Below are 14822 nucleotides of genomic sequence, written 5' to 3' on the forward strand. Positions count from 1 at the left end.
TCACGTCTATACAAGTCGAGTCTAAGTAGAGTCTCGAGGATATGTACGGAGACGTCTGTACTTATCTTCGAGAAGCTATGGTGACTTTTACGAAAAATCTTCACTTTTTGAAACTCTATCGTGCGTACTTGGTCTTATTTTATTCTTATCGCTTTACTCCATCTACTCTCTGACTTATCGTGATGTTTCGTGGGTGATTTCTTATTTGAATAGTTGGTGTGTGGTGTATGGCTCGAATGTTAGACCTAATACTAAGGTGAAAGTAATAAACTTATGGAAAGATAGTGTTATTAGATTCATAATTTTCAATAACTTGAAGGGGTAGTGTAAGGTTAGTTAACCTAGTAGAGTAAATAGTACTTGTATTGTATGTATGATATTTTGAGTGGCTTAACAATTGGAAGTGGAATGATCTGAAAATTATTGAAAGTGAAATGATTACAGGGTTGGCTAGATAATGAAGAATGTAACTTGGAAAGTCAAGTTGGTATAGTTGCCATAACATATATGGGTTCCTTAGTGAATGATATTGCGCCAATCTATGAAATCTTTTGTAGAGTGAGTGTATAACAAAAAGGGTCATAATACGACTACTATAATGAAAAATATTCTTACTTGGTTAGAGTTATAAAGTGTGTCATTTTTTATATTGACCATACCTACGAAAGGATACATATAGCTTGGGCTAGATACAAAACTAATTTGGTGATATTTTACAGTTATTTGAATTTGGATGTGACCTTCTCGGTAGGTATGATGTGTTCTAGTGGTGGATGTAATGGAATTTCACGATGTGGTACTAGTGGTATATGAAAACGGATATGTTGATTAATAAGTGCAAATAGTAACTACTTAAGGAGTTATCTATTGTATTACATGCTCATATAATAAAATTTGGTGTTGAATTCATATTTGAAAACTAATTAGCTTGTTAGTACGGATGAATGAGTTAGACATTATTTATAAGGACGCCTTTAGTGATGGATCTTTGGTACGTTATTGATATCTTTAAGTTGAGAAGCGTGTTCCGAGCGTTCTAAATAAAGGATTGGTGATTCCATCTTAAGGTCCAAGGGAATGTATAAATATCAGAATGACAGACTAATGGGTAAAGAAAGTCTTAAAGAGTATACTTGTGTGAAGATAGTTGAAGATTTTAGTAAGAAAAGGCATATAAGGTTGAGTTAGTCCTTTGATATTGGTTGGTATAACTGGATTTAAGGTGTCATATTTATGAAAATATGTACTTTGTGGTGATAACAAGAGCTAGCTGAGCATGATGGTAATCAGAGTTTGTGATAGATTGGGATTGAGATGAAAGTATGTAATAAGACTTGTTGGTTAAACGAATTTCGTATTGTAATGATGACTTGTGAGTATTTAAGGCCGAGGTTTGACATTATTTGATGAGTAGATTGATTGCAAAGAAAGTTATAGGAGGTGTTGAAGCACTGCTCAAATAAGAATTGAAAGGAACTAAAGTCATAAATGAAAAGAATTAGTGGGATGTAGTGTATCCTTTGGAATGAGGAGAGAATAATGATTTTTACTTAGATTGCAAGGATAAAGAGGTATCTTAAAATGATTGTGAATTGAGTTCAGAGACATGTGGTTTCATTCATTTTGCTCTGGTCATGGTTATAGTGTCAAGTGTTCATCATATTGGTTAAAAAATATTGAATAAAATATGAGAAAGTAGTGTACAAATGCTCAGCTCGAGTGTGATGATAAACTTTTTGGGTTTTTGAGTTTGATAATGAGTACGGTTAAATATTTAGCGAAAGATATGAAAAGGTCAATGAAGAGGCTATCAATGATAAGCTTAGATATGTGAATTTATATTTTTTAAAAAATATTCAAGGTATGAACTAATGTTGATATACAATGGAATTCGGTTACACGGTTGGAATAAATTAAAGTGTTTCATTGTGATTTTAGGTTTATGGTAGTGTGTTTTGTCAAGGTATAAATTGGTAAGCTAAGAAATGATCAATCTCATTGAGTATGAAGCATTTGGAAGGACTTGTGCATGATTTAAGTCGTAAAGTTGATTCCTTTTGATTGTAAAGAATCTAAGCGAAGGTTTCACATAAGGTTTTGGTTTAGAGTATAAGGTTAAATTTTATGGATTATTGTTCAATTATTAAGTGAATCAGCGAAAGAAATAAAATTTTGGTGTATTAAAGAGTTCAAGATATTTAAAAATTTTCATTATGAAAGAATTTAAGAGATGTAAAAGAGTAAGACCTTTTATATAGATTTTTGGTTTGAAATGAAGGTTGTATGAATTTTCATATATAAGTTCTCTGACTATGAATGTCAATTGGTCTAATGTAGACTTGCTAACGTTCTATCAACAATTTTTATAAAGATGGAGTTTTAGTTTGGGTGACAAGTAATGATGTGTGAAAGATTTTATGTGAATATGTAGAGCTAGAATATTCAAAACATAATAGGTAACTTATGAATTTTCAACGGTGTGGACCTACCGTTCTACATGGTTAATGAGAAATTTGAGAAAATTGAAACTACTTTGTTGATGGGACTATACAGACTATTATGAGTTGTTACATAGACATTTAATGGTGAATAGAGGTTATGTGCTCATAGTATATAGAATTAATGAGGTGACCAAGAATTTTTCTAAATTATCACATAAGGTAGATGATGGTTCTAATGGTAGTTGAAACTTGATTGGTAAAATATTTCGTACAATTGATATTTGATGTGATTCAATAGTTCGATCTCAATGGATAGTACACTCAGATTTGTGTGAGACCTGAATCTATCATGAAATGACTACAAAAAAATAGGAGTCATATTTTGAAATTTTTAGAGACGACAATGTGCTTTGTAAGAAGACTTTGATATTAATAGCGGGTTGAGAGTGAAGATATGATCAGTATGGTTAGATTGTTTTGTTCGTATTAAGAATTGTCTCTTTTGTTACAGTACTATGATAGTATGTAGAGTTTGATAAATTGAATATATATAATAATTGTAATGGAGATCAGACTGGTTGATTTTGGGTGGCTAAAAAGAAAACTAAGGGATGGAGTCAGATGAATGGAATTTTATTTATAGAGGACCAATGGAAGGAGTTTCTTGTGTTATTCGACCTTGCTTCTGTATATTCTTATGTGACCAACTACTTCATTATGGACATGGTTTAGAGTATGATTCACTTTCTACATTCGTGTGTGTTTTCACTTCTGTGGGTGAGTTCCTAGTGGTGGATCGGGTGTACCGATCCTGTGATTTTTCTCCCGATAGGAGGACATCCTACGTTAGACTTGTTCATTTCAGTTATGGAAGATTTGGTGTGTTTGAGATAGTTGAAGGATACTAGTGATTCTACATGCACTACCTTGCTTATGAGAACTTATAGAAGAGCTTCCGTGGATTGTTATAGTTATCCGATATTGTTGTTAAATGTTTTGCATCCTAGAGCGTACAACTTGTTGGGTGTTTACTTGATCTTATTATTCTTTGAGTTAGATAAGTTTGATTCTCCTATGATGAGTACCCAATGTCTAAAGATAAGATTTTAGGTAAGTTAAACTCGTGAAAAGATTGTGTTGTGAAAAGAAAATCTTGATAAGATCCGTGATGGTTAGCATTATGAGTGCGTGGTAACGGATTGAAATTTACTTCTGGTTGTAGCCGGTATCCATTCAGAATGTTATCTTGATTATGTGAGAAAAGATTCGTCACAATGGTTGTGTTATGATCCAATGGGTTTCAATTAGATTGAGTTCATGAGTTAGTTTGAGGCTTGATAATCACTCTTAATTTATAGATCTTCCAAAGTTTGATAGGGAATTTCATTTCTTGGTAGTTGAACTTGATGAAATGGTCATAAAGATGAGATCACTTGGAGAGAGGAACATAACTTTTAAAGTCATACCTCAAGTTCTTGGTATCTGTTAGTATTTAAATTTATTTTCTTTATATTCGAGGACGAATATGATTTTTAGTGGTGGATATTGTAATGACCCGAAAAATCATTTTTTTGAAATTCCTAAAAATTAGAGTTTCACCCCTCTTATTAATTGTTCGAAGTATTTTTTTGGTTAGTCGGTGAAATTGGTTTGAAATTTTTTATATATATATATATATATATATATATATGCGTATGCCAAATAATTAGTCATATGCATCTATATTTAATTTGTTTGTATTTAACTTTATTTAAGCTTTTATTGTACTGGTTAATTTTTTATGATGAAATATTTTAATTATTAGTTATTGCAAATCATTAAAAAATAAAAATAAGAGCTTGTTCTATGCACTAGAAAAATTCTTTTACCTTTTTTTTGAACCAAGCTCAACAAAATTTTAATACTGCTCCTTCCAAAATATTTAAAAAGCCTAAAAAGTAAAAACTATAATTAATTCCCCCTTAAAGCCTTTCGAATCCAATCAAATATAAAATAACCACCCCTCCTTCCCAAATCCCACCCATTCTATTAAGTAAAAATTTAAGGAATCCCATAGTGTAATTCAATAATTACACTCTGTCCCGACAAATTTAGTATTTACTAATAATCCCTTAAAAGTGTTGTGGCGTGATACTTTAGAATCTAGTGATACATGGTAAATGATACATAGTAACTTAAAACTGTTAAGAATAAAAGGTGGAAAAACGGAACATTTAAACTTGTTAACTTAATCAGCTTAATTTACGGTAACAACTCATTAATCAGCATTAATTCAGCACGTAATTGGATAATAATTTCAAATTTTGAAAATTCAAGATTATATCATCTATTTTGAATACATTTTTTATGAAAATCCAGTTAAATTTCGAACAATACAAATTCGATTGTTGTTATTGTGGATGATTCATGATGAATACATCAATTTTGATGAGACATTCCGGAATTTGGGTGAACGAATTACAGTATGAAAGTTACAAAATCGACGAAATCGTTGTTGGAGATTCAATTTCGTTTTCTAATCTCAAAGCTGCAATTGCAGCCGAGTTGGATATCGATGTATCAAGGAAATATATTGAAATTCGTTACATTGTAGAAGGTAACTCCTGTCTGATGAAGCTTAAGAACGATATGAGTGTTAAACTATATTTAGAACTGAAAAAAAATGATCCTGGATTTTCAATGTATCCATTATGTATTGACACAATTGAAAAGATTGGTGGTACTGTACATAACTTTGATGGAACATGTGGAGAAATTACGTGTGTAGAAGGCACAACACATGATACATAGGCTTTGGCAATGGTTGAAACTAGATTATTTGATTCATATAAAAATGCAGAAGTTGGAGTTACAAATGTTATAATCAATTCAGATATTGTAGATGTGAAGACAGGTCAGATATATAAGGATAAAGCAACACTTGTAGATGTGATGACGAAATATAAGATAAAAAACAACTTCAATTGCAAAGTAAAGAGGTCTGATCAACAAAGGAATGATAGTTATATATTTACATGCTGTTCAAAATTAGTACATGAAACATTACTATTTTATATGAAAACCTACATGTATCATTTGTTCTTTGATATTTTAATGTATCACCATTTTAGTAATTTTTTTTGATACATTGAAATAACTATTTTGATACTTTAATATACTAATGCTGATATATTAAGGACTGTATCAATTTAAACAAGCATATCAAAACTGGTAGATACTTTTCATTAATGTATCACCATTTCATTAATTTCTTAAAAACTGGTAGATACTTTTTGTGTAATTCATTGTTTGATTACTTTAAACATTATTGTTGAATATATTATATGATGCAATTGCTATAAGTATTAATATGCTTAAAAAATGTACGCAGCTATGTGTTGGTATGCTTTTCAGACAAATGTGGTTGGACTATGAAGGCGTCCTGCAGGAAAAAATCTAATATATTCATTGTTAGGAGTTTCAATAGTGAACATACGTGTCCGATGAGGGAGAGGGTATTAACCAAAGTCCAAGCAACAGTTGGATTTGTAAGTGGAGTTACTGCTCCAAAATTGGTCAATCATAAACGAATTTATACTGCAAGAGATATAATTGATGATATTAGAGAATATTATGGGGTTGAAATATCTTACCAGCAAGCATGGCGTGCTAAAGAACGTGCACTCTCCATGATTAGGGGAAAACCATCTGCAGGATATAGACGGTTGCCGCGATACATACACATGTTAAAAACCGTGTATCCAAATTCTTATATATGAATGCGTAAGACTGAAGAGAATGAATTTATGTATCTGTTCATCGCCTTAAGACCATTCATTAGGGGATTTAATTACTGCAGACCAGTAGTTGTTGTGGATGGTGCACATCTGAGTGGAGCTTACAAAGGGACATTTGTATCAGCAAGCACACTTGATGGCGCAAGTATTCTTTTTTATAGTTATGATGTGTTTTTATATGTTACGTATCAAATGATATAATGTGTGTGTAATCAGGTTGCATATTTCCATTGGCATATGGTGTTGTTGACACCGAAAATGATTGTTCGTGGACATGGTTTTACGAACAATACAAACATGCATTTGGCGAGAGAAAAGATATGTGTGTTGTTTTAGATAGAAATGAGAGTATCATGAAGAGTGTGAGGATTGTGTTCCCAAATGTACCTCATTATGCATGCATCTGGCATCTTTGGAAGAATGTATGTGGAAACTTCAAAAGGAGCAGAAAGGCCATAAGTGATCTATTCTACTCTATGGCCAAGGCATATAGAAAGGAAGATTTTGATAAGTTGATGGCTAAGGTTGATAGAATTGATCAAGGGTTAAGGAGTACCTTGAAGATGCAGGTTACGAAAAGTGGTCAAGAGTTCATGCAACAGTAAACAGAGGTAGAACGATGACTTCAAACATTGCAGAATGTATCAATGGTTGTCTTGTTGAAGCACGCCAATTAACTATATTAGAATTCTTGGAAGAAGTTAGAATTCTTTTTAGTTCTTGGCATTGCAAAAACAGAGAAGTAGCCTTATACACAAAGGACACATTAGGGAGAAAATTTGAGGAATTGTTGATTATAAAAGCGGCTAAAAGTTCAAAAATGGAGGTATGTATCATTATATAATACTTTATATTATAAATATCTAATTCATTGTATCATTCTGCATTTTTGAACATGATTTGTTTTTTAAAAATTATATATTTAAAATTTTTAATGTATACAGGTTGTTCCATCATCTGAATTTATTTTCTCAGTTTATGAAAATGGAAGAAGATATATTGTTTGTCTTGAGCGGAAAGTACGTTCTTGTGGTAGATTTCAACTAGATGAGATACCTTGTTCACATGCAATCGCTGTATTGAAAAAAAAGAATCTATCAGAAGATTGCCTTGTGTGGAAGGTTGACTCTGAACTTCAGTCAATGGGAGGAATCCCCTTATCTAAGGTTCTTTGTATGGCACTCTAAACTCGCTTTCTTACGCGAGACAGAAAGTGTAACTACCGAAGCTGTCACAGATATGAATCCGTATTGCTCTGGTTATTACAAGCCTGATGCATTGGCAAAAACATATGAAATTCCAATGGTACCAATGCCAGATAAGGAAGATTGGTCAGATCCTAATAATGTGGTAGCTGAAACTGTGTATCCACCTAGATACAGAAGATCATCTGGACGACCAAGAAAAAGAAGAAGAAAGAATGCAGATGAAAAGATTTCGGTGAACACAAACTCTTGTGGACAATGTGGACAAGAAGGACACAACAGAAGAACTTGTACTTTCTACCCAAAAGAGAAGTGAATTAGTCATAATGTTTCTAAGATATCAAGAATAATTTATAACGTAAACATTTTAATGATTTTCAGTATTCGTTACAGTTGCAATTTGAACACTTTTGGTTTAGATAAATAAACTTATAAATAACCACTGTTAATTAAATTTTAAGTCGCGCTTTTGATTATAAATACTTTGTTATTATTGGTGTTGAGAAATATATTTGTGTCAATATTTCTTTTTCATATAAATTTTTATAAATCTTATGTTACACTAAGATATATAAATTTAAGGATTATTAGGTAACATATTGTACGTGATACATATGGTTTAGCCAATGTATCAGGTACTTTTAGTGTGTGTTTGGGTAACTTAGTACATATGTATCATTTGCTTTGCCCAATGTATCATCTCCATTAAATAAAAAAGAAAAAATCTTATTGAGGTTAGTGTGTACTTTACAATGACTATAAATCATGTATCATGTGATTTTATATAATTTAACTTGTGTAATGCTTTTTTTTATATGTATTTCTTGAAATATACAATAAATAACTTTACTTTTACAAAATTATCGCAATTCATATAACTATGCTATTCATTGTAACTAAGTATCATGTAAAATTTAGTTTTCAAATAAACTATTTATTTCTATGTTTAATTATAAATACTTTGACTATACTTTATTAAACATGTGTGATGCTATAATATGTCTGATATTTATATTTTCAAGATAAACATACTTGTTACGTAATGTAACAAAAAAAATATTCATGGAAATTGACAAACCCAAAAAAATAACATTAAAAAACATCGAAATTCTTGTTCAATAACGTATCAAAACAAGAAATATAACATTAAAACATTATTTAATTATAAAATGCTACCCTATGTGAACTAAATCTTCTTCTGGTGGTGGTGTGACTACGCCCCTAGATTTTGGTGGATCATCATTGTCACTAACATATCCGCACTTAGCCTTCTCGCTGCCATAACTCCACAGCAATGCTCCATATCTTTGACGTAGGTAATCAGGAAAAAAATCAGCATATGATATATTGATTTGGTCACTCATATACTCGGCAAATGCAGTAACATATAACCCACAGTCTCTACAATAAAATACAAAATAAATTAAAAACTTAATGATACATGATTAAGGACAAACGAAAAATTCTTGATACTTACAGGCTATCGCAATCCTGTTTAGCAATGTCTTGTGCAAATTCAATCATGAAAGGAACTTGAGGCTCCAGAAGTGAACCAGTAATGTGGTCTTTGTATGCATGACAATCAGCAAATTTTGTGCGCTCAGTTTCTTCAAAGAATCCACTGTCCAGTAGGTAAGAAGGAAGCATTTTAGACAACATTTTTATCTCATGAGGAATTGCTTTTTTCCTTGTGCATATTGATGAGTCAAAAACTCTTATCACCCTGTTTTTCAACTCAACAACTGCCAGCACCCAATGGAATTCTTGATCACCGTTAATTGGTATGTAGACCTCATCTACAAGATGCCATGGTAAAGCACCTGGGGATTCCAAAACCTTTGATGATGTTAATTATTGACCTCTCATATACAGATACAACTGAAGCGCGATCAACATGTTCTTGTGTACTAAGATTATCATCATCATCGTCCATGTAATATCTATCATAACAATTTTTTACATGTGACATGAACAAGCAGTGGGTTGTTGTGTATCTGTATTGATCCATGCTGCAAAGTTTTGATCTTTTACGAAGGTAGTAAATAATTACATCGATGTGCTATAAACAAAATGAAAACATAGTAAGAAATTATATACATCTAAACAATATAAAAAAATATAATTATTAAAAAATTGATCATAAATTTTGCTAATTAAATAGTATGATACTTCAACAGAATGTATCATGTTATAATAATATAAGTGTGACTGATACATATTTGATAATTAGTTTAAGATTTTTACCTCATCAGACCAACATTTGTTTGGCTGTGACATGGCATAAAACCAATTCTTGTTCATTGGAAAAGCAACAACAAAGTCCATCATCGTAAATCCAAAAGAAGAAGATTTTGATCTGTATTTATTGTCCGATGGGTTCCTACATATATGATACATAAGTTTGAGTGTCTATACATGATACATGACAATCACTTAATTACAATTTTTATATAACAAAGTATCATGAATTAGTTATATAAAAAATAATTACGCCAAACACTTGCAAAAATAATGTATAAAACTTACTTATTGTTATGATTTTTTAGGATCCCCCTTGACAACCAATTCATGTAATCCTCAATAAGTTTCGGCGAAACTTGATCTTTAATGCCACATCCTTCGAACGGGAAATAGAGTCGAGCCATATCCTTCAATTTCTCTTTTCTCTTCTCGCTTGACCCAAAAGAAGTATAATATAGAGATTGAATCCTTCTCGAAGGCATTCTATTTCTATGCGCAGGAGTGACTGAATCGGTTCTAACACCAATCTCAGTTATTGGAATGTCAGTGGGTAATTGACTGTCGGTCAACAAGTACTGGCTGCTAGTTATATTCTGTCGATTGTAAGAATATAATGGTCTAGCATTAGTAGGATCTTTACCCAAATCTTTGATAAGTGCATCTATTGCTGCTTGAGTTGATGGCGATATTGTTGTTGAAGTGGAAGATTCCTGTATAATATGATGTAATGACTTTTAAAATAAATTTGTCTGTAATGAAATTGTGTGTCATAAATCAAAATTGAAAAATCTACCGATGCATCCATTGTTGTTTTTTCGGGCAAAACGTGAGGGATGTTGTGTTGAACATTGTCATCACCATCTTGCTCCATGATATGTTCATTTAAATCTTGGTGCGACTGATCTGCGTCACCATCCTGAATATGCAGTTTTGAAATAATAATTGTTAATATAATTTATGTTGATATGTAACAGTGATTATACTCACATGATACATAGTCTTGACTATATGTGCATGATACATGACATCAATTAAAATGAAAAAGAAAGTGTCCATGATATGTTCATTTAAATCTTGGTGCGACTGATGTGCGTCACCATCCTGAATATGCAGTTTTGAAATAAAAATTGTTAATATAATTTGTGCTGATACGTAACAATGATTATACTCACATACATATCATTGACTATATGTGCATGATACATGACATCAATTAAAATGAAAAAGAAAGTGTCCAATGTATCATAAACATTACCTTTGGAGTATCACTGACTTGTTGTTCACCCTCGTTTACAGAATCACCAACACCATCCTCAGCGACATCCCCTGCATCGTCAATGATTTGATGTTCACCATTTTTACCAGAAAAACCAACACCATCCTCAGCTACACCACCCATATCAGAAAGATCAATTGGTATTTGCGGAGATGTTTGTTTGTCAGACTGAAATGTGCTTGTATTAGCCTGAAAATTGATGTTATCCTTGCCTATAGATTGCATCAACTGGGAGTGATTTTCTTTTATCAATATAATCAGTTCCTCAAATTTCTTGTCAACCTACAAATTGTAGATACATATAGGATAAAATTTTTTGATTAAAAATATCAAAATAATTTACTTATGTAAGTTTTCAAATGTCCTTTCAACTCTTCAATATATGGAATTATATTGTTGACATTCTGAGAATCTGCAGACCCATGTACATCAGCAGCCGGGTTCGGAGACACGTCTGGAACAGAACCATGTACATCAGCAGCCGATTTCGGAGACACGTCTGGAATAGAACCATGTATATCATCGGCATTCGAATTGGGAGGCAGATTTGACATAGAAACATGTACATCATCATCCGGTTTCGGAGACACATTTGATTGATCAGACTGGTTCTGTTCTGACACTTTCTTTTTTTGTATAACCACTTTTTTCTTCTTTTTGGCGGTGGTGGAGGAGATGTATCAGACACTCTAGAATATCTCTTCAATAACTGTTCGGGAGGTTTTGTGGAGAAATTATCAACATCATCTTCCTCATTTGGTTGTACTAATGGTAATGAAGAAGAATGGGAATGTTCAACTTGAGCAAGGTCAAAAGCTTCAATTTCCTCTGCTATTGGGACAATGTTTGAACATGCATTCTGAATGTATCACAACACATAATATAATTTAACTGTTAATATAATAACATTTCACAATGTATCACAAGACATAAATAACGATATTCCATAGAGAAACATAAAATTTTACCTCTTGGAAAATGGTAGACATAAGCATTTCAAACTTTGCCTTATCAGACACAACTCTCCAATTGCACATTCTTGGGATGACATTTCATTCTTTCACAGCTATTTAAGAATTTAACTGGGATGCACATTCATATATCCAAACGTTAAGTGCATATGGCATCCCATATAATCGATACAACTTTTTGATAACATCAAAATCCTGTCTATGTGAACCAATTAGTTTTGAGAATGATAGCTAACCCCAAGGATAATGTTGATATCTACCATCTTCAACCATTAGAAAGTCCACAATGGATATAGCTGTATTATCAAGAGTAGCCAATACGAATGTATGAATAAAGAACAGTATAGACATTTGGAGATCTTAAACCGTTGAACTAATTGATACTTGGTAACACTATTGACTGCACCAGGAAAATACTATTGGAAAAGCATACAATTAGTTGGTTCTGGGTATTTGAAATCATTGGTATTTCCTCTGACCTTAAGTCCAGTTAATATTGCAAATTCATCTATACCAAATTTTAGGACACACCCGTTTGAATGTCTAATATGCAACACATTAGGGTTGCTTTGTTCCAACTCTAAAAGCAACAAGCACTTAGTGATTTGGCCCTGAAAATTACATTTAGTAATATCTAAAAAGGGTCAAAAAATTGTATCACTAAACAGTTGGATAACATTCTCCCCTATGTATTTTTCAAAGTCCTTTAGAAAAGTGTTGTTAAAATTGACGGCAAACCTTATGGGATGTGTTGGTATCTTTTTTATCTTGTACTTGAGTGGCTGCAATTTGAAAAAAAACAACAAACTATAACGATATTGAAATATAAATACTAAATAAAACAACTAATACTAAATAAACAACTAATACCTTACTGATACATGATATAAGTTTTCAGAAATTCATACTACATGAAAAACATCTGATACATATCTAATTCATGTATCAATGCATCCTAAACAGTATACACACTGATTCTATATGTATCATCAAGCACAGTTGATGGCGCAGTTATTAAACTTATTGAATGATACATGATAACAATTTTCAAAAACTCATGATACATAGAAAATAATATGATACACATCAAATTCATGTATCAATGCATCGTCTAAAACACTATACACACTGATTCGAAATGTATCAGCAAGCACATTTGATGGTGCAGTTATTAAACTTATTCACTGATACATGATAAAAAATTTCAAAAACCCTTGACACATAGGAAATCATATGACACACATCTAATTCATGTATCAAAGCATCGACTAAACACTATAATCCACTTAGTACTTATGTATTAAACCTATTGTCTGATACATGATAACAATTTTCAAAAGTTCTTAATACATATTGGATTTCTTACAATTTTTACTAATTTCAACAACAATTTTAAAATAAGTATAAAAAATACATACCCGAAGCAATGTAGGCCTGACAACAATGGTTGTTGCTTCTTTTCTCTTTTTTTGGTGTATTTTGACAACCTTTGATTTTGATGTTTCGCCAGAATCTTTGTTTGAATCCTTCTGAACATTCATAGGATCATGCAAAGACTTTTTTCTATTTTCTTTCCAATTTTCATCGTCAGAATCATAAATCCTTCTATTAGTTAAAGGATCCATTACTATGATGTAATAGAACAATTTAACCCAAAAAAAAAGAGAAAAGGATGGAGTAAGAAGAACAGGAAGACCTAAATACGGCTGATGTAACAAATCAATGAACAAGAAGAAAAAAGAAGAAACCAAGAACAAATGATGGGTTAATAAGAATAACAATAGACGATGATGGAGTAAGAATAAGAATAAGAACGAGAGAACAATTGTCCAGTTTTCTGAAATTTCAAATTTTTTGAATTTTAAAATTCAAAATTTCAAATTTGAGTGTTTTAATTAAAATTAATAATTCAAAATCCAAAAACTGATTTAGAAGATTGAGTGTTTTAGTGGAGAAAAAATAGGCATGATATTGGGGAAGTGTGTGTTATAGGAGAGAGAATGTTATGTATCTTTAAACTTCTACTAAAATTAAAAAAAAAGGAATTATGTAATATTTAAAAAAAGAAGGGAAAATTAGAGAATACTAAACTTATAGTTGTGTATTTAAGTTATTTTTACTTCTATTAATTCTTCTTCCCGTAAACCCATTTCTTTGTCCCCTCTCCTTTAGCCCTTTGCCTCTCACTCTTCTTTACTTTTTTTTATTTCATTTTTATGTGTGTGAAAGTGTTATTTTGTAAAGAAAATATAAAGGTAATTCTCTATTAGAACTTAAAATTAATATTATTCTTTACTTTAGAGGAATTTTGTATTTTGCAAGTTGTAAAATTTAATGTATCAATATTTTTACATATTGCAGGACTTTTTGAAATTCTCACCATGTCGTAAAATCATCTGTACCTAATCTTTGATTGATTTATGGTAAGCATCATTTTTTTGTTTGGTTAAGGATCATGTATTCATTTATTCTGGATTGGATTTGAATATAACAAATTCAAGGACGATTTTGCATATTAGATTGTGATCCACATCAATACAACTTAATTATTCAATATGGTAAATTGTTGAAGTCATCATTACTTTTTTGCTAAATGAAAGAAACAAATAAGGTTAAGCAAGAAAGTCTAACTTAAAAATTTGTGAAGCTTGTTTACAAATTTGTTGAATGTAATTTGATTTGCCTTGAATGTGTTTTTTAGTTAAACTATTCATTATTTTGAAGGCTTGATGAAAATCAAATTCCACGTTTTTTATTAGAATAATAATAACAATAATTTATTAGTATTATTTGGTAACACTCCACAAATCAAATTATATATTAAAGATTAATCACATTTCGTCACAATTTTAGATCCACACAAATTTAATTTTTAAAATATTGAAATCATATTTTGAAGGTTTAAGTTTTCA

At 31.3% G+C, this 14822-nt stretch overlaps 1 protein-coding gene and 2 pseudogenes across 1 annotated transcript; 2 read left to right on the plus strand and 1 right to left on the minus strand.

Annotated features, from left to right (window-relative positions):
* The first annotated feature begins 4868 nt into the window (after positions 1 to 4868).
* LOC114075359 lies at positions 4869 to 6199 on the plus strand (annotated as a pseudogene).
* On the plus strand, positions 6200 to 6822 carry LOC114075057. Its single transcript, XM_027913276.1, has 2 exons — positions 6200 to 6362; positions 6434 to 6822. The coding sequence occupies exons 1-2, from the start codon at positions 6200 to 6202 to the stop codon at positions 6820 to 6822; spliced, it is 552 nt and encodes a 183-aa protein (XP_027769077.1).
* Positions 6823 to 8594: 1772 nt separating this feature from the next.
* LOC107006492 lies at positions 8595 to 12356 on the minus strand (annotated as a pseudogene).
* Positions 12357 to 14822: the final 2466 nt, after the last annotated feature.

The sequence above is a fragment of the Solanum pennellii genome, chromosome 12 (assembly GCF_001406875.1).
Source record: "Solanum pennellii chromosome 12, SPENNV200".
NCBI lineage: Eukaryota > Viridiplantae > Streptophyta > Magnoliopsida > Solanales > Solanaceae > Solanum > Solanum pennellii.

Coding starts and splice junctions, on each gene's coding strand:
- LOC114075057 (XM_027913276.1), top strand. CDS start 6,200: ATGCGTAAGACTGAAGAGAATGAATTTATGTATCTGTTCATCGCCTTA. Junction 6,363..6,433: donor AAGCACACTTGATGGCGCAA/GTATTCTTTTTT, acceptor GTGTGTAATCAG/GTTGCATATTTCCATTGGCA.